Below are 25,037 nucleotides of genomic sequence, written 5' to 3'. Positions count from 1 at the left end.
ATAGCTATCGAAGTTGTCCGGAATATCTAGTTGATTGACCCCTTTTCAGCTTCCATTTAAATTTGCTAAATGTGTTACAGGCAATTCACCAAGTGTGGAATTTGTACGGACAGAACGCGGTCGCCTCGAGTATGGGCCTCAACACGGACTCAAATAAAAGCAAATAAGTATAAACCTATGTATGTACTAAATGTGGAATTTAATTAGTAGGTATACTTCTACTGATAAAATTTTACCCTGTACCTATATGAGGTTTCATGTTTCTTTGTGATTGAATGGTGCTAAGAATGAAGTGTGTTTGTTGTTATTTTTAAAATAATATATTTTTGCCTAACTTATTTTTAGAAAATAAGATAGTGTTCGCTAGATATTTTAAAATATTAATCACGTAAGTGTACATAATTATGTATAAAACATATTTTTTAATTCTATACTGAACTGAAACACTAATGACCATTTTTTAAATAAATAACGAAAAGTTGTTAACTATTTCTTTTTCTTCCAATCCGGTATGGTCCAACCTAATCCTTAAAAAAATAATCCAGATACCACTTACTACCTACTCAAAGCTTAAAGTCTTAACTTTGAATTTTTACAGAATGAAATCAAACCAAATCGATATAAAAATAAGACCTTTATTATTACATCGTATTACAATTATCAATTATATCCTAAAACCAAAACCAATGTACAAAACGACACAGTAAGATATAATAAAATAATGCTATGCGGCTGCTCGTAACAAAAATATGTAGGTCTCAGGCCATCCATATCTTCTTAATAAAAAAATGGTTTAGTTTATAACCCAAGACCTTAGGACGTAATTTAAAGGACCAACTCGTTACATTTTAAACCTTCCCCAAACATTAGTCCGACCTGGGAGTTCGAAAATAGCAGACTTATGGCACTAAACTGATAACGCAAGTTAAAACAATCCTCTTTATAAACATTGATAATAATAATATGAGCAGAAGGGAAAGGAGTGGCCTATGCGTGCGAGCGAGACAACTATACGTCCCCACCGCCGTCGTCAGAGTGAGCGTACCATAGACCATAGACAACAAAATACCTTTTTTAAATCATTTCAAAATAAGGGCCACACTTTACCAATATAGGGGAAACTTGGCATAAATGTAGCCCGATCTTGAACAAACACACGAGCACTCTGGCGACGCCTCAACCAGCCACGCAGGCGACAACACACATATCTATATTAATACAAAACAACAATAAATAACTATTTATATAAATTCAACAAAAAATACAATATCCTACATTGAAAATTGAGCATATGGCGTGAAATTAGCTAAGAAACGGGCTTGAATGCTGGGCTGCTATTGGTCGAACCGGCCAAGCTTTTAACCAATAAGCGGCGTGAGTCGCACATGGCGGCAAAGTTAGAAAACATTAAGAAGATCTATGAATACACTTAAAACAATATTAGAAAACATCCAAAAATACACAAGACCATGATTTCATCAGGAAAATAAATGTTCTAAGGTTTTCTAATAGACTAAATAACTAAAACTATCAAGTAAGAGTGATAAAATAATATGTTTTAATAAAATTAAACTACTTAAATATTTTATTTTTACACGGATATCCCATGTGTTTAGTCAATTATGAAATTGCCATGAAATAGAATAATACAGTGAAATAAAAGTAAGATAAAGCCAAAAGGTACAGAATATTGTCAGGTAGCAGTCAATGACTAGCTTAAAATTACTCTTATTGCGAAGTAAGTTGTCGAGCTCACTTATATGGACAATTTAAAAGTTTAAATTCGTCTGTTTAAATATTTATAGACACATCAATGAGAGAAGCATTAACGCTCGAGTTTTAGAAATAAAATGCCAGATGTTTTTAACAAGTATTACATTTTAGGAAAAATCTTGGTACAAAGATTTGGCACACAGAGAAACATGCAGTTTTTACACACAACGAAATTAATTTAAAATGAAGATACTTTAGGCACTTGTGGCTTTTATTTACACATTGTTACAATTATAATAGTAAAACATCGATATTTGAAGATTCTATTTAAAAAAACGCTTTAAAACAAACCGATTTTCTCACAACCACTTAGTAATGCCCGAATATAAAAATACAATAGAAGAGTAAAATAGACTCAACAACAATAATATCCTCTCATTCATAAAAAAACCATTGGAGGAATTTTGAGGGAGTGATGATATACTATACTTGAGAAGGCCTTTTGGAGGATTATTTTATGAATAAGGTGTACGGTTTTGAATTAGTGTGGCAAGACATTGCACATGCATCAGTAGGCACTAGATAGACCGGGCTTTGTGAGATGTATAACAAAAACAAACACCAGAATTTGAAATCAAATTTAACAAAATAAACTCTTCAATCAATAACATATTTGATCCCTGATTACCTAATGATTTCTAAAACTGGGACAGATACTATGATCGTAGGTAGTGGGTACGGTGAACGTTATAAATAGTATTAAATGTGTATTTGAAACTGGTAAAAACTAACCGGTGTATATTACAGTAATCATGATCACAAGAGACAAATTTCATAACACAGGTAGATGAACACTTGGCACGATTTAGGACAATCCAACATTATATAATTATTATGTATTATATCAAACAAGATATGTAACAAATTTAAATACAGTATATACAATTTATCTACGGGATCTATTCACCTGATATGGGGTTAATTTAGACATATTTTACACACACACACACACAAAATAATTTATGATTCTGATTGAAGTTTACTTTTGATTTACTTTACTTTACGCGGTGTAGGAAAAATATAGTACACAATTTAAACATTTTTCAGTGCTACATAACAATTTGCTTTTTATATAATATCTATAGTAAAGTGTTTTATATGTGGGAGCACAAGTATAATTTACTAGGTCTTTATTTATAAATACATATTATATACATTGTTTTACAGTCACCACTAAACACATAACACACTAGATAAACGATACAACACTGCCCCGATTATAATTAGAAAACCCCCATTTATTTATTGATATTAAAACTGTTTTATCTCTTTCACACAACCTTTGAAAACACTTGTAAAGCCAGAGACAAAACTGTTGCGTTATTAGTAACATGTATTGGGTCATTTTAGTGTGAAGTAATTAATTTAGTATATGATTATGAACTGCACAGACCATTCACTACAGGAGTAACCACAGATATTTTATTTACCAGATTTTTTAGACATAATAGTACAGATTTTAGTTAAAACCCTAGTTAACTCTACCATAAACTCATTTAGATAATAATATATTTATAACATACATACATATATACGATTTGTAGGTATATTTTGTCGGTTGCAAGTAAAAAAAACAATATCATTAGTACTATCAACTAGACAATTTTGATTTGAACCCTTACTGTAACTTTCCTAAGATTTAGTTTCACCCAGCATTGCACTGTGGCATCTTATATCGACTTGAGTCATAAGTTTTTACAAATATTGTCAAACTACCATTGACCATAAATATACAAGTATTCTAACCTAATTTTCTCACCTTCAATGTTAATCGTTCGGGTGGAAGGACAGATTTCACTATACAATTTGAGTAACATAACATTCAAAAGTTTTGTTATTTACACCGCGTGACACACCTGACATTGCTTTACACGCGTAGTGCTCGGGGGTGCCCCAAGGTAGTATGTTAGGACCCATGTCTTTTCTAATTAATCTTATGGTAGCGGTGCTTGAAACGAGCAGGAAAGTAGGGGAGGGCAAAGATTCGGTTAGATGGTATTATAGGTATATTTGAATTGACCTATAACAACATGATAGCACTATCTACAATTTAGAATCATTGTGACCGAGTCAGTCTATTAAAAACTGCTGGCTTAAATCGTGCCACTTTTCTCTACACCTCGATCAAAACATTTCAACATTCACCCACAGACCAACCATCCATCCAACATGGCTACGCTATACGCTCACGATTACAATGGAGGAGGAAACGCTTAACTTACACCAACTCAGCAGCAAGTTACTTAAACCGATGACCTCAGCCACTTACAAACCATCAGCGTACTGTAGTCATATCAGCCGCGTATTCTAGACACTCCACACCCCCCACTACCCCTCGCCTTACCCGCTAGCGCCGCGCATGGGCCCATACGTTGGCCCGCGCGTGTGTGCGTGCGTCGTGCATCACAACTGCTTGTGCTTCCCGTTGGCGGTGGGGGGGCCGAGCGCGCGCTCCGCCGCCGCCGCCGCCGCGTGTTCTAGAGACTTCTCGAGGCACGCCTGGTACATTGGCTTCATTACCTGTGGGGAGATGGGGGATAGTTAAAGTAAGTTTTATTTTAACCCAGATGAGTGGCTAGTGTTAGTTGCGATTAGTTTATTGTGTTTATCTACACTACACAGTACAAATATCTTTCATTCATAATAGTGAGACTAGGGGCACTGCATTGTATCTAAGAATATTTGAACATTTTCGTTTCTGTACAATATAAAAACGCTTAATTTTTGCGGCATTTAGAGCGAGCGAGAAAGGTAACTGAGGCATGACTTTTTGTTGCACACTTAGGTAAGTAAGTTAAGCCTGCAATGTCTTTATTTACTATACAAGTTAGAACGAAGTGCGGTCCTATTTTGAAGTGCTAAGTGGCTCCTAATACAAAAGTACCACTCTGAACCAGCGTGATGGCAAATGTACCAAGCTTAGCGAGAGTAGTTTACACCATAATAAGCCCTATATTCAAGCCCAACAACTCACATTATCCCACAGCATGTTGGCGGCGTCGTCGATGGTGACGCCCAGCTCGCGCATCTCGCCGCTGTACCTGCAACAAGCGACGCGGCGTCAGTGGAAAAGTACAGTGTAAGGCAAGGCGGGAAACTTTACAACTATGTGTGTGTTCACGAGGGGTAAACATTTGGCCGATGAAATAAGCTCCAGTTTTTTAGACAATACTGAATACATATTTATTTATTTATTTATTATAGGTAGATACACCAACAGCATACATATTATTACAGTTTTAAAAGATACATTGAGAGAAGGTCTTACATCTAATACGATATGCCAGTTACAGGCGTATACAACATTTTAATCAACAAACCTTAAAAATTAATAAAATTTAAAAAAATTCAAACAAAATTAAAGTGTTAATTTAAAAACAAAATTCAAATTAAAAAATATAACAAATATTGCAAATCCGTTAAATTAAATTAGGTACTAGTTAATATCATACTATATTTATACTTAACTTAAACTGAAAATAGTTGCAGTATTCCACTTTGGAACTTCGGTAGACTGTCACTAAAGATATCTATGTTCGGAAGCTTAGTACTAATTTCGTTGTACTCCTGGCAAATTCTGTTAATTGGAGCGTGCAGACCAGTATTTGTTTTAGAAGCACTAATATGAAAGATTTTATTGACAGGAACATTATATGGCACTGATAGATGAATTTTTTCGGAAAGATGAATACAGCTTATTTTGTTTGAAATAATTTTGTGTAGAAATACTAGATCCTGTAGAATGCGGCGGTCACGCAGCGCGTGCATGTTGAAAAAGTTTAGACGCTGGTCGTAGGTGTTCCTGTGCGATATCCCAGTAGAAGTGAATGCCAAGTATCTGGTGAATGCCCTTTGTATACTTTCAATCCTCTGAGAGTGCACCGTATAGTGAGGGCTCCAGGCCGCGCTGGCGAACTCCAGGTGACTGCGAACTAGCGCGTTGTATAGAAGTATTTTAGTTTTGCTATTGTGGAAGTCCCTCGAATTTCTCTTTAGAAACCCCAGCATTTGAGCTGCTTTTTTAACAATATAATCATAATGATAAATGAAACTGAGTTTGCTGTCAATGATAACACCGAGATCTCTTATTTGACTTGTTTCAGTTAGTTGAGTATTGCCTATAGTGTAAGAAGATGAAAGAGGACATTTCTTTTTTGTAAATTTGATGAAGTAGCATTTACTAACGTTTATTGACATATGGTTGTGCTCACACCAGTCTTTAATATTATTTAGATCTTCTTGAATAAGTTTGACATCTGTCATGGAGTTCACGGTTTTATAAATTTTTAAATCGTCAGCAAAAAAGGAGAAATGGCAATGTTTAATGTTATTGGTAAGATCGTTTATAAAAGATCGTTCATATTGCATAAGTGCTGTGGCACAAGACCATCTATGGTAGATATCCGTCGTCCTATAGTGTGTGTATTACCTAGTTAAATATGCATATACAAAGCGCAGCCATCCCGAAATAGTTTTCTTTTCTTCTATCATCCGCACAGTTTTCTGTCTACTGAGTAAAAGTTGCATGATCGTTTCCGCTAGAGGCGCCACTTTTTATACGAAAAAAACAAAAAACATATTTTTTGCAAACTAAACGAACCTGTGACCTGCTGCTGCTGAAGCTAGCACCAACTTACCTGATATAAGCCCACAGCACGAGCGTGAGCAGCGCCACGAACATGGCCATGTTGCACAGGTTGGCCAGCGCGTGCAGCCCCAGCAGCGCGCACGCGCCCGACACCACGTACAACACCATGGCTATAGTGAAGTACACTGAGGGCTACGTCCAGCAGTGATGATGGTGATGATGATGATGTTTTATAGCGATCGTAGGGTTGTGTACAGAAAGAGCGCTTTTTAAAGCGTCGATCTGTTAGTTTTGTAGGTACTACTTCCGAATCAGAGCACTGATAAGCGCTTTGAAAATGTCTATAGAAAAAGCTATCGGCGCAGCTGTTAAGAAGCGCTCTTTCTATTAACGATACAGTACAAGGTTATACATACCCATTATTATTGAAGTTGCAGTTGCTAAGTTCAACAAAATGGTGGTCTTCTGTCAAAAGTTGCACGATTGTCGCCGCTAGAGGCGCCACTATATATGCGAAAAATCTCTTTTTTAGAAATTGGCTACTGAACCCTGGACCAAGTTACCTGATATAAGCCCACAGAACCAGCGTGAGCAGCGCCACGAACATAGCCAAGTTAGCCATGAAAAGATGACGCTCTTCTATCTTCTCTAATCTAAGTTGAGGTACTTACCTTACCGCTAGAGGCGCCACTTTGTATGCGAGAAAACCTAAAATTTCTCATATACCTGTCTATTAAATCCAGCAACAACTTACCTGATATAAGCCCACAGCACGAGGGTCAGCAGCGCCACGAACATGGCCATGTTGCACAGGTTGGCCAGCGCGTGCAGCCCCAGCAGCGCGCACGCACCCGACACCACGTAGAACACCATGGCGATAGTGAAGTAGACTGAGTGGGGCTACATCCAGCGGTGATGATGATGATGTTCTTTAGGGATCGTAGGGCCGTATACAGAGAGGAAGCTTTGTAAAGCGTCGATCTGCGAGTTTTGTAGGTACCTACTACTTCCAATCCTTTGTAAATGTCCACAGAAAAAGCCATCGGCGCTGCTGGTAAGAAGCGTTATTTCTATATACGATACAGTGTAAGGCTATACTTAGTCTTAAATCGCAGTTGGTGATTACAACCAAATGGCGGCCTTCTGTCAAAAGTTGCAGGATTGCCGCCGCTAGAGGCGCCACTATGTATGAGAAAAATAACTTTTTTTTGACAAATTGGCTACTGAACCCTGGACCAAGTTACCTGATATAAGCCCACAGCACGAGCGTGAGCAGCGCCACGAACATGGCCATGTTGCACAGGTTGGCCAGCGCGTACAGCCCCAGCAGTGCGCACGCGCCGGACAGTACGTAGAACACCATGGCTATAGTGAAGTAGACGGAGGGAGTTCGCGCCGCCTTGAAGATGTTCTTGCTCTCGTTGTGCGCTGCGAACTGGGCGAATTGCTCTTCTAGGTCCTGTGGAGGAGAGGTTTGGTGGTTATTAACTGGGAGGTGGAAAAAGGGGTTGTAGTTGTGAACTAAAATGGTGAGTGAGGGTCAAAATAGATTTTAGCCATCCATTGACTTGAATATAATAATATGGTTTAAACTGAAAGATGATACCTCCACGCCTTTCAGAGATAAAGGCTCTTGCCTATCGGACAGAGAAACCGTTCGAAACAGAGGGATCTGTTTTTAACTTATGGGGTACGGAATCCTAAAAATAATTCTGCTCGAATACTTTCTTGCCCCCATTCGTCTCCATCTAGAATTTCATTACGAATGGGAAGTAGATTGTTAAAAGACAAAAAAAAACTCTTCGATAAAGGTCTTTGTGCAGCAGAGAATTACTATTGCCTGATTATGATGAAACTTTGTCTAAATTCACAAATAAACCAAACACTACACCAAATCACCACCACTAACCTGTGTAAGCTGCTTACAGTACCCCTCACTAATAACATCGCCCCCCATCTTCCGCTTAGACTGGAACGCGTGTAACGCCTTGTCGCGCACGCGATGGTGCTCGGCCTCCAGCATCGCGGACTGCAGGTACGGCTTGGCGCCCCCGCAGATCTCCTCCATGAGACGCGTGTAGACCTCCTTGGCTTCGGCCACGGCGGTCAGGTTGTTCGCTTCGGCTGTCGCCTGTGGAAGGTTAGGTTGTTGGGTGAGAATAGAGAACGCATCAAGGAACATAGGGAAATGTAAAGGAGAGTTTCAATATTTTTTTTGGAGTGTTGTATACGTGTTACTTACTTACATACCATATTTTTTTTAATTATCTGTCAGAAGGTGAAGGAACTTAGCCCCAGTTTCAGTGAAACATGATGAAACTGTTTCACCATACTATGTTAGATCATAACAAGACATTAGTTGTACACTTTTGACACATCTGTCAAGAATTTAATATGGAGATGACGTATAATTGATGACATTACAATGTAACAGGGGTGTTAATGATCAGACTATGGTGAAACTAGGCATTAATCTATTAACGAACTCACCGCCAACATACTCTTGGGCTCCGGCAGCTCATTGCCCTTGTAAATATTCATGTAGGACTTGAAGTACTGCAGCAGGTCGCGACAGGTCACCTTCTGTCCGTTGATGAGCTTCGGCACTAGTGCCTGCGGGGAGAGTAGCATGGGGACCAGCTGTTGGAGCGAGCGCTTGAACTCTGGCTCTATGTCTGTGGGGGAAGAGGTGTTTGTTAGACGCATTGTATGAACAAAACAACGGCGGGTTATGTAGGTATGTAACCTTACCATAGTGATTTTCTTTTATACGTTTTTGGTTATAAGAAATACCTATAAATGCGCCAGTTGAATTAAATAGTAAGAAATGATTTTCAAAATCTTTTGGAAATCAGCAGGATGATGAAACATACGTTAGAAGTTGGCAGTAGCAATCACCGTCCACTTGCAAACGACAGGTGATCCAGTATACCCCGGGTGATCATTGAGTGGACCACGCGTGACCAACAAATTTCCGAGTAATTGAACAGTATTGTTACCCTGCAGGCGTCCATCAAAGGCCGGGCTGGTGGCGACCCTGAGCCCCGGGTGCGGCATCAGGAAGCACGCGATCTCGGAGAAGCACGACGTGATGTGCTGCCGCAGCGACTGCAGCTCCGGGTGCTTGTTGTCTGACGTCTGAGGGGTTAACGGATTATTTAATGCATTCGAGGGCATAATGCGGTGGTGATTTGTGGGTGAGTCCTATGTCCAGAAGATGATGATTGCTTATTAGATAATAATTTTCATTGTCAATGTAAGCGGTATTTTTGAGCATTTAACCTAGGTTGAAGTAACAGCAACACTTCCACTGCGCAGCACTTGCGGCACTGCAACGCAAACATTTACCCTCGTAATTTTTTGTCAAAAAGTAAACATTTGCGGTGTCCTCAATTTACCGATCGTATGTATATTCGTGATAGTGACTGCACACACAAATATCCAAGGCGGTGCAGTATACAATGGAATATTGTAGTGAAATCTACAATCCATAATCATAGTGTTTGTTTTCTCTCAGAGCTCTGATTTTTTTTTCCATTACAACGGTGACCATCATAATTAACATCACTTTCCACGCAATAGCATAGCCCTAACATGCGTCTAGTATACCTTGAGCCTCCTCTGCAGTATCTCCCTCCCCCCCTCGGCCCCGTACGGCGCCTCGTACGGGAAGCTCCAGTCCCGCACCAGGAACTGCAGCCGCTGGAAGGGGGTCGTGCCGCTCGCCTCGAGAGCCAGGCGCCCGTACTCTGTGAACAACTGGAGGAGGGGTTGGTGAGAGAGTAGTCTGTGAATTACTGTTTGAAGGCGTGTTAGATACTCTGTGATGTGAACAACTGTTGGAGAGGTTGTTAGGTACTCTGTGAATGATGTATATTTAGACCGTTTCACCGAATCATACTCCTGTCAAAATCCATATGGCTCATCCAGACTCACGCCAAGAAGACCCGAGAGTGTGATGAGTTTCTCGCCTTCTCGTTCTCTCGCTCGGGTGTTCTACGATCGGTGTCGGTCTTTCAGCTCGAAAACCGTTAACTCGATGAACCTCTCGCCGAGACTTCTCGGCGTGAGTTGTACAAATAAAGATATATATTGTCAGTGGGGTCAATGAGAGGGTGGTCTGTGAATTGCAGTCACTGGATGGTCACAGTGCCGCTAGATTCGAGCTAGGCGGCCGTAGTCCGTATAACTGTAGGTACAACATGTCCTAGACAGGCTTATTCCACAAACCTGCAGATGCTGCAGGTCGTCCTCCTGTATGTTCTGCGACAGGTTGTAGATCTGCGTGGAGGACAGCATGGTGCTCAGCGCGAACACCGTCGCGTTGTCGCGCACCGTGGACTCGCTGTCGAACGCGCCCTGCGTGTCCAGCAGCACTATCGCTACCTGGGGAGGCAAAGAGGATCGTGTTAAAAATAGTAAAGAAGAAAAACAGAACTCTGCATTAGATGGGAATCGGTATGACAGTATTTAGCAGCCAAGTAGCCGGTTTAGATTTTTATGATGGACTGCTCAATAGGAGCTTTTCCCGTATGCCTTCACCTGTACCTACCTAATAGAATAACGAACATTTTATTATCTGGCGCACCCAGAACAGTGCCTAGAGCTGGCACCGATTGATGCTAATCTGACTAAATAATTCTTTCACAAGAAGAATTAGAAGAGCTAGGATGTCCGCTACCGGCACGCTAAGAAGAAGGATGAAAAGACTTCACTCCCTTGTACCTCTGTCTACTACAATAACTTGAAGCATACCTTCTCCCCATTCTCAAGTGTAGTCTTGAAGACCTCGGACCACATGAGTATGCCGGTGGTGTCTCTCTCGGAGCCGCCGCGCCAGCTGAACCCGCGCAGCGGCGCGTCCTCTGAGCCCAGCCAGTCGCCGCCGCCGCCGGAGCCATACTGTAAACATAAATAAATATGGCAGATTATAGGTTTATTTTCTTCAAGTTATTTTTTGCTATGAAGCTACCCTTATTTGTCTGATACAAATAAGGGTAGCTTCATAGCAAAAAATAACTTTTTTACACTTGAATTATCCAATATACGTAGTCACTAGTCTTGCAACCGTTTTACTCATATATCCCCGTAGTGACAACTCTTATAATGGTGTCCCTATCTTGATGTGTGAAAGGATCCATGAAAGAAGCCTCCCCGAGTGGCATATCAACTGTACACTATAACATCATACTCATCATACCTGCAACCTGGGCGATAGGGAATATGCAAGTGGTTCAAATAAAGGTCAAATATTATTTATAATAAACTTTGTTGTTTCATAACTACGACTCCATCATTATTTTTGATTATAATTTATTTTTGAGCAAGTAAATGAAGTTGAAAAGTACAAAAAAACTTCGGTAAATTCTAACTTCCGAGAAACGTCACCCATTTTCTTAGGGCGGATGTGACGTCATAATTCTTTATATATCATTCTCAGAATAAAAACTTCTTTGCTTTTGCGTATAGTTAAATAAATGTCTAGTGTAAACAAAGAAATTTTAATGTCACCGAGTATTTGTGATGCTCGTTGTGATCAGATACGATGGATCACATAAAAATTCTTCCAATACGAGTAGATCCTAGCCTCCTATAACCTCTCCACTTCTTGTTTGATATGCTTGTTTGTTTGCAAAGTTTAGGACTTTTTATATTTTTTGTTGGTAGTGTATGGGCTGCCACTAGTTGTTCTTTTGTAATGAGGCGTAAACAGCCATTCGCTAGTCAACAAGCCACTCAAATATGCTCCATATTGCAACACAATAAAATTAAATTTGTATTGTAAGTATTATGACATGAACATGACACAAGTTGCTCTTTCTACTTTTAGGTTATAATGGCAGTCGTTAGTATATTTCAAAAGTTGTTATTTTTTTCTAAATTAAGTTATGGAAGAATTCTCGTAATCAGAAGAACTGGACACATTAAATTTATGACGCAGTATGAACGAGTAAACTGTGGCCAGCTGCGGAAAAGGACAGCAAAGACTATTGAAAAGTCGAGAGCCGTGTGCCCAAATATTAGGGAATATGCATATATTTTTATACTCTTATTCGATAGTTTAGATAAGGGGGTTTAGACCTTTGAGATATGCACAATGGTTCCATTCAAGAGAGCCAGGTGCAGATTCTTACACCCCCACAGATAATAGAATAGAATGACCCACTAACCCTAGTCTCTCTTACTGAGAACCAAAGTTACAGTAAGTACTTACATACAATACAAATATTATTTTATATTCATATTGCCATAATAGCGTAATATTGTGTACAAAGGTCCTCTGGTTTGCGCGCTCCCATTTCAAAAGAGCTACTAGCAGCTATTTACGAGCTCCCATTACAAAACAGCCACTGGTTACACTTTATTACCATTACAAAACAGCCACTGATCACACTTTATACACTTCCTTTTTCGTTTGTTACCATGACAACATTGGTTTGTTGAAAATACAAAAGTATTCTGTGATTACTTGATTAGGTAAAAAATCTATGCCGACTGACGGGACTCATTATTCTGAGCCGTGAAATTAAACGATTATGACGTCACGACAGCCCGCCATCCTGACGGGAATTTCAAAGTGGTCGTGATGGTTGTAATTTTTTAACTTTCTTTAAAATACCTTAAATTACTTATTTTGGCGTTGAATTTTTTTTACTATAATAAAGTGATGTAAAACTATCCAATAAAAGTATTAAAAAAAATTACGCATATTCCCTATTGGCAGCTAATCTGAGTGGCTTATCCTTTCCCCATACCATGAATGACTCCCTAGTCAAGCTCTAGTGTTATTAAACAATTTCAAAGCCACTCACCTTGTGCTGCATATACCGCAAGAAGAAGTCCAACAAAAAACTCTTCCCCTTCCTAAACGCGCCCACCACGGAGATCACCACCACGGCGCGGTCCTTCACATCATCTCTCAACAGCAGGTCAGCCAGGGCGTCCTCGTCTAGCACGAACGTGTGGTCAGGGCCCGTGTTCACGATCTGCACGCCGTACGGGCCCGACCGCGACGGAGACTCCTTCTCTGTCACTGGAAGGTGGCGGGTGGTAAGGACTTGGGTGAGAAGGCTTGAGAAGGTAAGGCTGTTTTAACAGCATGCGGATTTCATCACGCATGCGGGATGGCACGCCCTTTTTCCCGCCACGAAATGAATGCGTGCAGGGCAATCCCGCGTGCGAGATTAAATCCGCATGCTGTTAAAAACAGCCTAAGCGTCTGTCTATCGGCATCTTACGGCAGTGGAAGCATCGCATTCGGTATTCTTTGTATAGAAATTCACACAAGTGCTTCCACTTCAGCGGCATTGCTGTTTTATTCATAAATTTATGAAAATCCATTCGGTCTGATACGTACGATACCGATACGCAGACGCTAACCTTTCACGCCTTTTCAAACATAAACTATATTCGACAGCGAAAATGAATGTCGCATGTCTCTGAATAGGCCTTTGAATGGTGTTGAATGGTATGGTAATAGATATGTACAGAGAGATAGAACTGTGGGGAGATATATTCATGCCGACGGCAGGACAATGAATACTGAAAGCATAAACTATAAGTTGCAAACTTAAAACCCACTATCAATTTTCTCTCGCAACGTGTATTCTTGCGATTGATTAACTTTATGTGCGAGTTAAAATATGCCTGTTTCTGAATCAGATGCATTGGCCTGCCGCGTGTTTTGAAACTATACAAGGCCAGAACGCACCCATAGTGTACTAGCACTGTATAGTTTCAAGTGAAAAAAAATAATATTTTACCTGAAAATATACACGATTTGTGCGTACTAATCGCGTATACTTTCAAGTTGGGATTTACTGAATCGTTCTTGAAAATATACATTGCTATTACGCACATTGCTTGATTGTCGTATACTTGTCGCATATAATTTATACCTACATGCTGATTCTAATTTACCTATTTCGATAAATGTAAATGACTACAATTCACTTGTTCTGCCTGTCATACCTATAGAATGTTAATAAATAAAGATGAACAAGCTCTAATTTGATTGATAAATTGGTATATATAGCAATCATACTTGCAAGTAAGAATACTAATATCTTATTATTTATATAAATTAAGAGTTATACCTACTACACTCACGGAAAAGACTAGCTTAATGACGCCGTCGGCAATATTAAAGTGCATTTAACAGCGCATCAAAATATTATTACTAATAACCAACTAAAAATGATGACGACCGATTGGCGTAGTGGTTGGTGACCCTGACTACTGAGCCGATAGTCCCGGGTTCGATTCCCGGCTGGGGCAGATATTTGTTCTCGGGTCTTGGATGTGCCCGTAAAATGGCAATAGGCCCGCCCCCTATTACATTGGGACTAACATAACACTATGGCGAAAATTGGGTGCAGCAATGCACCTCTGCCTACCCCGCAAGGGAGTACATTAGTACAAGGCGTGAGTGCGTGTTTTTTTTTTAACTAAAAATGAAAATTTTGATCAAATTCTAAATTAAATGTTTATATAATTGGGGTCATTTGGTGTTGACTTTTTGCTACTTGGACTTATTCATTGCTCGTAAGTGTAGTAGGTACCTACTACTCTATAGACCTATTACAGACATATTTTTCATCAAGTTTTGAATTCACCGTAGTTGTCTTTTATGAATGAACACCCTCTTCTGAGATAATTTCTACTACATATTAACAACAGTTCTACAGTTTAATATCAAATTACTTTTTACCTGTACGGTGTAAACAAAAAACACGTTACGAAAACAATGCCAAGTGCGGAATTATGATGCAATGTTTAGAAAGCAATAGACTTATTACTATTTCGCATGAAAGAAAGAGAGAGCAACAATTCAAAACGGCTCTCTCTCTCTCTCAGCCTTCTGTAGTCCACTGTTGGACATAGGCCTCTCCTAACGATCGCCACCCCAAACGGTCACCCGCCATCTGCATCCAGCGGCTTCCCGCTACCTTCCGCAGATCATCAGACCAACGGGTTGGGGGGCGACCGACACGCCGTTTGCCGACACGGGGTCTCCACTCCAGAACCTTTCTACTCCAGCGGTCGTCGGCTCTGCGGGCTACGTGGCCAGCCCATTGCCACTTCAGCGTGCTAATCCTTTTGGCTATGTCGGTAACTTTAGTTCTCCTGCGGATTTCTTCATTACGAATCCTATCTCGCAGGGACACGCCTAACATAGCCCTTTCCATAGCACGCTGAGCAACTCTGAGCTTGTGGATAAGCCCTTTGGTGAAGCACCACGTCTCGGCTCCGTAAGTCATCACTGGCAACACGCACTGATTGAAAACTTTTGTTTTCAGACACTGAGGTATGTTTTCAGTGAAGATGTGTCGTAATTTCCCGAACGCTGCCCATCCGAGTTGGATTCTACGAGCTACCTCTTTATCGAAGTTGGATTTACCTAATCGGATCACTTGTCCTAGGTAGGGATACTGATCGACAACTTCGATGGTGACACCTCCTACAGTTACGGGCGATGATGAAACATGTTCGTTCGACATGACCTTTGTCTTGTCCATGTTCATTTTCAGCCCAACTTGTTTAGAGGCATCATTGAGGTCTGTGAGCATTTCGCCTAACTCCTCCAGCGTTTCCGCCATAATAACTATGTCATCAGCAAATCGTAGATGAGAGATATATTCGCCATTGACGTTAATGCCCAGTCTTTTCCACTCTACAAGCTTAAAAACATCTTCCAGTGCACAGGTGAACAGTTTCGGAGAAATAACATCTCCCTGTCTCACGCCCCTTTGCAACTGGATCGGTTTTGTGCTATGTTCGTGTAATCGAACTGACATTGTGGCAGCATTGTACATACATCTCAACACCTCGATATAGCGATAGTCTATATGGCACCGCTGAAGGGATTGAAGCATCGCCCAGAGCTCAATAGAATCAAAGGCTTTCTCATAGTCCACAAACGCTAGACATAAGGGTAGATTATACTCCTCGGTCTTCTGTATAACCTGCCGAAGCGTGTGTATATGATCTATGGTACTATAGCCTTTTCGGAACCCGGCTTGTTCGGGTGGCTGGAAGTCGTCGAGTCTTTGCTCGAGACGATTCGTAATAACTCTCGAAAACAGCTTGTACACATGGCTCAGAAGTGCAATGGGTCTATAATTCTTCAATAGGGCTTTGTTGCCTTTCTTGAAGAACAAAGTCACTACACTTCTGCTCCATGCCTCCGGGCTTGTGCCTTCGAGTATGACGGAATTAAACAGCCTCCGAAGTGCTATTAAAATCGGTCTACCGCCGGCTTTCAGAAGTTCTGTCGTTATTCCATCATCTCCCGGAGCTTTGTTGTTTTTTAGCTGTTTGAGAGCTATACTAATCTCGTCTAGACTGACGTCCGGAATATCTTCGGTATAGTGTCGGGTGAGTGGCGCTCGGCTGTCGTGAGCACCGCTGGTAATAGGGTTTTGTGTTGTGGTGTATAGCTGTCCGTAGAATCTCTCAATTTCTCCCAGAATTTCGGGCACTGATGAAACGGTGTTGCCAGTGTCGGTCTTCAGTTGGGTCAACAGAGTCTGCCGAACAGGTCGATCTCTAGCAAAGACTTTGGAGCCCTTGTTTTGCTCTATTGCGTCTTGAATGCGCTTGCAATTGTAGCGTCTCATATCGCAACGTCTTGCTTTGGCGATCTGTCTGTTTAGACGTCTGTATTCGACCATATCAACTGAAGACTGCAACCTCATTTCTCTCCGTTCTCTTATGAGACTCAGAGTCCCATCTGAGAGTTTTTGAGGTCCTCGGTTGGTTCGGGACGAAAAATATTTCGATCCTACCTCTCGGACAGTTTCCACAAACCTATTATTTAAATCGTCAACTGTAACGCAATTCTCTAAACATATCAGGCGGTCGCAAAGCTCAGACTGAAAGCTTTCGGGATCCTGGATTTGAGCAGGAGTAGGACGGAGCGTGGACTTCATTAGACGGGAGCGTTCTATTTTGCAGTTTATATTCAAGTAAATCAAAACGGCTACCTGGTAACTAATCACGTATAGTTTCAAGTGCTCGTATTGCCCTTTGGCACTTGAAAATATACACGATTAGTACGCAGTGGTAACTGCTGCAGTATATTTTCAAGCCATAATTTTGGCCTAACTTACTTGAAAATATACGCGATTAGTGCGTAATGGCCTTGTATACTTTCAAGTAAATCATGGCACCATTTCAATTTGAAAATATACGCGAGCAGTCCCACCCTCTGCGTTCTGGCCTTGTATAGTTTCAAAACACGCTGGCCTGCCTTCAACCGGGACAATGATAAGTACAGTTTTTGGCCTAAGAAATCTTACCCCTCTCAAGAGTGATAATGCTAACTACTCTACTGAGAGCGGTCAGATTTTTCTGCCCTCAACTATAATATTCAATAATGAATCCTATAATAAGTAGCTTCTACGAGCACAAGCACGATACTTAAATAAAAATTGTGAAGCAAGCTTGATAGATAAATTCTGTAAATATGCAACAAATCGCAAAAAAAACTCTTTTACATAAATAATTTATATTAATAGAAGGTTGACTACTGAGCCTATGTCCGTCACATAAGCCCATTAGATGCTAACGGGATCCGGCCGCATCTCCACGTGAATCAACTATGTATTTACAAACATCGTACGACAACTGAGGAAACCAAACGCATTCCTCAAAAAAAGTATACACTCTGATAGCGGAAAGAATATAATTCGGCCGGGTGTCAAGAAAAGCATCCATTAGAAAAGAGATGCAATTGATCGCGATTACCTTAATAAACTAATTTAATCCGACACAGCCAAATCCGATTCTTTGTGCTAACTGAGAGTAGGCTATCATAATATTATTGCGCGTTTGTATATAAACATGATAAAAAAATTGCAGTGAAAATAAGGACATCACTTTTTCGGATTACTTTATCAAATCAGTGACCCCAAATTCTACTAGATAAAAACCTATGTATAAATGTGCTCAAGACAAGTAATAAAAGTTATGAATGTTGTCTGGAAGACATTAATTTTGGTTATGAGTAATAAGAATAAGTAATAATGCCTATAAATCTTGTTTGTTTTATTACATAATAATTATAATATTTAATAAGGAAATAAAGAGTTTTAGTATTGTAATATGATCTTATATGAAACTTTTTCACTATCACGGTATCTGACTTTACTACACAATACTATCAGGCATCACAGACATCTTTAAACGCGAGAAAAGGAGAAAGCTATATGATGTGAGACAGAGATAAAAGGTGAAGATTTTCCAACTGTTGCTAGTTAATTCTCAGCTTAACATCTTAAATAATAGAGCTGATTTTGTTACTATAAACAAAAACACATGTCATTGGTACTGGTGTAGGTACTTCCTTTAAAACAATAGCATATTAAGTATATATTAATTAATTTACACTACAACAGTAGCGCATTCAGAGATCCCAAAGAGTATGAAGCTATTCCCGATACTGACTTCATATGTGTCGGTTACATAGCATTAATAATACCAGCGCAGTGTCCTTTGACCTAGCCAAAGGCACTGCATTAGCTGAGTGGACACCTTTTTGACGATGACTGCAAGTAATTTATGTATAAATATAATTTATGTAAGTAGTCAACTTTATCAGTATTGCTGTCTGTGTCAAATAAAGGTTTTACTTTCTTTCTTTCTTTCTAAATAAATAAAAGATTCAAGGCAAAAGAAGAAGTTTTCTACACAAAGGTAAAAACAAGGCAATCAAGCAATTTTTGGCATAATAAGGACTTTATATAGATTTCATATCTAGGCTAATCTACAATAATTTGATTAAGTATTCCCACAGTTGCATTTTAATCGTGTAAACAATAGACTATAAGCAAATATATTTATTACATACGGAAACACAATCAAACCTTGGCTGCACGTATGTACCTGCAATAGGTACTTAGACTCATTGTACCAAGTTTATCAACATATTAAGATCTAACCACTTGACTAAAACATTCGTTAATTATTATAAGCCATGACCTAGGTATTGAACTTGAGAAACAGGGTTCATGAATAATGACTTGAGTTCAAAAAACCCAAATAACTTAACTTATAAAAACTAGTTTTTCCATTGGTTACAAAGTGGCTAATTTCATATATTATAAGGCATGGGGTTTTTACGCATCTCATCAAATGCAAGAAACTTAAATTTCTGTGTTTAAATATAAGTACCTACGTTCTCTAATATTTGTTTTAAATTGGGACATTACTCAATGCTGATGTACCTAGTAAAAATAAAACTCTAGATAAAAATACAAATATTGAAAACACATTCAAACGGAATCCTCAAAGTTGGCCTCTACCCGCCTGACTCACTGGGGGGGGGTCACTCTATAAGACGAAACACTAAGTTTCAGAGCAGTGCTGCGCGAGCCACGACTCTAACTCTTTCTATTAAACGTGCCGATTGCACGTCGGCTCTCGTTCGTTCGTTTTTCGTCATTATAGAGTAGCCCTCCCGGTCCGGCTGCTGACGTCACGCGCTGTCGCCGTGACGTCAGAGCTGCGGCTCTGCAGCCAACAGAAACATGGGAATTATTCAATAAGGAAAATATAGGATTTGTCGAGAAATAGATCTGAAGAAGTGATCAGCATGCATCTTTACCGTCAGAATAGAGTAAGCGACTCTTACTAACCTTTGTTGTCCAACAAATACAAATTTACAAGTTTCAAACCTGCTAAAAATCGCCAGCACATAAACAGTCACACAAACATAATTACAATTTCATACAACCTTCATACACAGTTCCTGCAAGACTACAAGATCAAGGTCTAAAATTCAACAAGTACTCACACACAACACAACTCAGACGAGAAATAACCTTATAACAATGCAAGTATGATGCAAAATGCGATAACATGTTTATTTAAATATGAGTGTTTACATTTGATGACGCTGCGAAATTGATGAAATTAATCTGTTTATTTTAAAATAGCCGAATAGTATTGAAGCTGATTGTGTCAAGAGTTTAGTTGTATTCATGCTCAAATTGCAACCAATTCATAATGTCATAAAGTTTTTTTAATCAGAACTGATGAAGTTACTGGCAAGTCCGGAAACAAGATCAACTATTCTAGGATGAACACCGGTATACCAAGTATTCACGAAGTATATCTTAGAAACCGGCACTGCAAGTGTAATGTAAACGGCAGCTACAACAGCGTAGCTACAGATAGACTAAGGTTTATCACGGCGGTGAACAGATAAGCCAAAATGTAAGACTATAGGAGCATAGCCTACATCTGCCAGGTTGGTATAAATTTGCCGTATCAACCATCGCATCCATATTACAAAAAAAAGTGACACAGCGCTTGGCTAATTCCGAATCTAGTTTCACACCCGTGGCTTTGATTAAATTCGCACACGAAATAGCTAAGCCAAATATAGTGTTTATTAATATCCCTGACGGTGCCTACCCTAGACACCTAGTATGGCTTCGTCCGGGGAAATCTAAAACGGTTTATCTTTGCTTTAGCGGATTATGTATGTGAGGGAATAAAGTCTTATTGGCTGGGACAAATTCACCGGTTTCTCGTTTCTACAGCCGGTGTGTGTTGAAGTTGAAAGTTTTTTTGCATTGGTTTTGCACCTAAGTGTGTCGAAACGCCCATAACGTAAGCCTGTATGTGGCTACAACTGTACAGAGCGAGAAAGTAGTATGGTAGGTTTCGATTAGCGATGACCTGTGGATTGAATGTTATTTGCTATAGCTACAGTGGACATCGACCCGGTGGTTGTTATCTCAAAAGCTATAGGTAGGCAGGCACTAGATGTCTCACCTTAGAACGAATGAATGCCCTATCGTCGATAGCCTATTCACCTTTTATTATTCGTTTTTATAATAATTGTAGGGACATCTCACCCACGGACTTCCGTATCCAAATAGGCAGAGGCGCCTACATACATTTTCATAAACAACATGCACAATGAAAACATAAGTTTGCCCTGGGCGGGATTCAAACCCGCATTCGTTGTCGCAAGCAGATTCACAAGCGCCAGACAACGGTGTTCTGAATTTAGATTTTGCAACACCTTCTATTACGAGAACAATAAGTTGCTAACGCACTTTTTATGTCGCCCACTTATTTGCAACAAGTTTGTGAGGCTGCGAGTCTCGCGGCAAAATCACCTACTTGCGACCTCCGGTTGCCTTATATGATTCTGCAGGTTAAAGAACTCAGAACACTACAACTTAAGATGAACATATCCTGAATGAAATCCTTTTAATACATCCTTCATTTTCACAAATACAGAACGATGAGTTTGACAAATAATGAAACATTTCATGCCTGATATGATTATTATGATGAGGACGATCAAAGACGCATGTAACCAAACACAAGACTCATGCGATCTCCTTCCAACACACAAGAAGACGCTACGAGAGAACGGGACAGAACACATCACTCGTCACTCTCACATGGAACTTACAATCCTCGATGACGATGTCATTGGCCTGGAATCGCAAGCTTAGCTTCCCTACCACGGCCTGCTCTGGAAATATCATGGGACGAACTTAAGATTATGTCGACAGTTATTCAGATAGACATGCAAAGTCACGGCGATAGGTGAATTTCCAAGAACGCTACAGTTCACAGGGTTTCTATTATTGGGAATAATTCCTAAATAGCCTATTCCGGCGGGCCGGTCATGTCTTCGAAAGAATAGCTTATAAATTTGTTCTCGATTGGAGACCGCTGGCAAACCCGCCTGGAGCGGAGATGACTCGCGTGATTGCGGGAAGTCGGAGGATGCATAGAGCGGAAATCTATCCTGGAAACAATCCTGATTGACCTCTATATTGGAATTGTATGTAAATGAGTAGTGAAATAATTTAATGATAGGTTATAATAAGTTCTTCTCGTACTTGCGTGTCAGTGTTGTGAATGGTAACTAAATTTTCCCAAAACAAATGGAGTAATTTTGATAGCATTTTGGTTTGCCAGGAGTCAATATTCCCAAGTGCAGGTGGAAGAGCAGAAAGGACATGAGAGCAGCAGCAGAGACCGAGAGTAATTAGTTAATAGCCCAAAAAATACATTTATAAACGTTTAAGCAGTTAAAAGTTATCACTATCGTATGGCAGGATTATTTACCTATCTATGTATCAATGCCGTGATATGTAGACATTTTACGTGTGAATATCCAACAACGTATGAAAGTCATGTGGCCCAGATCTCACGTGGAAATGGCAGTGTTTGAAAATAGCTGGCTAAATCCCCGCCGTGTACCTGTTTGTAGGCAATCAGTATCGCATAAATTAGCCGCGTTATGCGTGACTTACATTACGCATCGGTTTGAGTTATGTGATCCATCGTGTTGTCTATATTTACCTACATTGCTACATAATACGCTTCGAACCTAAGATACTTTGGACACCTATATAATAAAAGGTCATATCTCAAAATAGGAGCAAATTGTGTTACAGTCATAGAAAAACCCATAAATGAGTGTTCTATCGGGTGAAAATGAAAAAAGAGGCATTTTTATGTTAGAATGAAAAATTCACAATCATTAAAACGCCTGTGTTGATACTTTCACACCTATTAATACTTAATTTTGTAGGTGTCTGGGAGAGTTAAGAAGCACTGGACTAAGTGTTGGACAGAATAAATTAATGATGGAATAATAATTAACTAATAATTTATTCTATTACAGATAGATATTAGAAGATTTACATGTATCAAATCAATAATCAATACAATACACAGGCTTCTTTAAGGAAATCTTGGGTATCAGATGCAATACATTAAAAAAATAATTTAGGTCAAATCAATTATTAGGAACTCCATAGGCATATCTGGCCAGGGTCCAACTTGTATTAATGTCAATAACCTGACAGGGTTGGATTCCCGCCAGTTCTGGTACAGATCATAGTCAAATACACATTCATAAAGTATGTGACAATTTTATACACATTGATGATAAATATGTGACAATTTTTATCAACACTATTTGCAGAATGTAAAGGAAAAAATTGTTGTTATAATAATGTATTGTCATAGTAAAGCCTTTAGCTCTGCAACTCTGCAGATAAGTAAAAAGAAGTATGTTTGTGTGACTTATGTTTGTTACTGCATTTAAGAAGTAACACTTATCTACTGTAATCTAGAGTCAGACAATGCTAGCTTGCAACAAGTAAATTAAGGTTTTCTTTATCATGATGTTGCCCTAATAAACTTTTTTTGGTATTGACACTTTGTTTCAAAATTTATATTATATTATGCTATTTATGCTTAAAATAAATTAATGACAGAGGTATGGTTCCTATAAATTTAATGATCATGAGAGATAACACATGTAATAAAAGCCAAAATATCAGCAGACTTTAAAAAATAATAATAAGCCACAAACTAAGCATCTAAGTTAATTTATGTATATGTACCTATGTAATGTATATGTATTGCCATTAAGATCTATCTTTAGTTAGAAAAACTTGTGTACTGAGTATTGACCTCCACATGGCAAAAGTCAAGAGCATTGCAGGTAAAAGTTTATAGCATGAACTTTGTAATCTACCTCACCAGTAATGTAAAAATTTAGTTTCAAAAGGACATGAAGCAAGATAACCAACATTATGTATAGCATTCAATTCAAAATTAACAGCTATACTGTATTAGATTATGAATTTTCTCATTACCAAGAAACTGGACCAGACTTTAACACTATGAATTATGTATTCTATAAGTGGGTGTTTGTTCTAGCCAGTAATACTAATTATGCTGTGATTGTGTAACTAACTACTGCTTTCTACATGAATGGGTGTTGTGAATGTCCATGGTCGTCTAGCAACTGTGCATTGCCATCAACAGCTGACTTTGTTGTTGTTGCTCTTCTTTGATACATGTCTACAAACAAGGATCTACAACTATTAGCCTGTTTAGGGCCTAAATGAGTGCAAAACAGCTTGCCCGGAGCACAGCTAGCGTGGCAGGCAGCCGCGGATTGCGGCGCAACTAACCTCCTGCGCTACATACGGGGCAGCAATCAAAGATTACAACAAAAACATAGCTCTTACCTGGCTCGAGGCTCCTGTCCGCGCCTCCCGTCATTTTCACCACTATTTAGTCAAAATTTAAACGGCACAGGCGTCAAACGGTTAGTACACTTCCTTCCCCGACACCCAGCACCACGATCCAGCCAGGAATTATAAAAAGAACCCAGTTTCAATGTCACAAAGGTAACACGAGGCTGACTTGCGAGACGAACGATCGCCTCTTAGAAGCCTTTCGCGATACGCACTAACAACTCACGCGGCCTACACAAAAATATATCTTAACTTAATTACCTTCTCCCTCGAGGGAATTAGTTTCCCGATGTTTATGTTCGTCGAATTCAGCCATATTCAATTTTATTTATTTCGAGAATTGACGTGAATGAACATAGCGACAACAATAATTTTCCAACTCGACGCAGGATGACAACTTTAGAAAATAGACGTGTCACTTGTCAAAATTAGAGAGCGAATCGCTAATAATCGCATAAACTTGACGTATAATAATCAAGTGAATGCGATGCGATGATGATTAGTGAGATAGGGAAGTGTAGAGGAAGGAATATGATTTTAAAATCAAGGCGATATACATAACAGATTTCTTGTTCAATGGTCTTGTAAGATGAAAAAACAACGTAAGAAAATCTCACCTCAATGCACCCCACGTCTACTTGCTCAGT

At 39.5% G+C, this 25,037-nt stretch overlaps 2 protein-coding genes across 5 annotated transcripts in view; one reads left to right on the top strand and one right to left on the bottom strand.

The window, feature by feature from the left end:
* The window catches only part of LOC105381923 (atlastin), a 32,838-nt gene extending 31,786 nt beyond the window's left edge, over window positions 1-1,052 (top strand). Inside the window, exon 13 of the mRNA XM_048630369.1 lies at window positions 81-1,052. Coding sequence (XP_048486326.1) covers window positions 81-167 — 87 coding nt within the window. The 3' untranslated portion in view covers window positions 168-1,052. The remainder of the gene's footprint in view (window positions 1-80) is intronic.
* Window positions 620-24,823, bottom strand: LOC105381924 (atlastin). Of its 4 annotated transcripts, none has more exons than XM_048630218.1 (12): window positions 24,652-24,823; window positions 21,795-21,857; window positions 13,174-13,394; window positions 11,117-11,263; window positions 10,592-10,747; window positions 9,971-10,120; window positions 9,361-9,499; window positions 8,852-9,036; window positions 8,271-8,492; window positions 7,606-7,820; window positions 4,748-4,814; window positions 620-4,293 (listed from the first exon to the last, which is right to left on the bottom strand). In XM_048630218.1, exons 1-12 carry the CDS (start codon window positions 24,704-24,706, stop codon window positions 4,177-4,179), a joined length of 1,737 nt encoding a protein of 578 aa, XP_048486175.1. In that variant the 5' UTR covers window positions 24,707-24,823; the 3' UTR covers window positions 620-4,176. The 4 variants fall into 4 exon arrangements, with proteins under 4 accessions (XP_048486175.1, XP_048486176.1, XP_048486177.1 ...); XM_048630219.1 differs by lacking the exon at window positions 24,652-24,823 and adding an exon at window positions 24,382-24,645; XM_048630220.1 differs by lacking the exon at window positions 21,795-21,857 and having other exon boundaries at window positions 24,652-24,820.
* Between the last annotated feature and the right edge of the window lie 214 nt (window positions 24,824-25,037).

Source organism: Plutella xylostella, chromosome 25, assembly GCF_932276165.1.
Source record: "Plutella xylostella chromosome 25, ilPluXylo3.1, whole genome shotgun sequence".
NCBI lineage: Eukaryota > Metazoa > Arthropoda > Insecta > Lepidoptera > Plutellidae > Plutella > Plutella xylostella.
This window is presented reverse-complemented; position numbering and strand designations above follow the sequence as displayed.

Coding starts and splice junctions, on each gene's coding strand:
- LOC105381924 (XM_048630218.1), bottom strand. CDS start 24,706: ATGGCTGAATTCGACGAACATAAACATCGGGAAACTAATTCCCTCGAG. Junction 10,121..10,591: donor ACGACCTGCAGCATCTGCAG/GTTTGTGGAATA, acceptor CCCCTCCTCCAG/TTGTTCACAGAGTACGGGCG. Junction 9,500..9,970: donor TACTGCAGAGGAGGCTCAAG/GTATACTAGACG, acceptor TTAACCCCTCAG/ACGTCAGACAACAAGCACCC.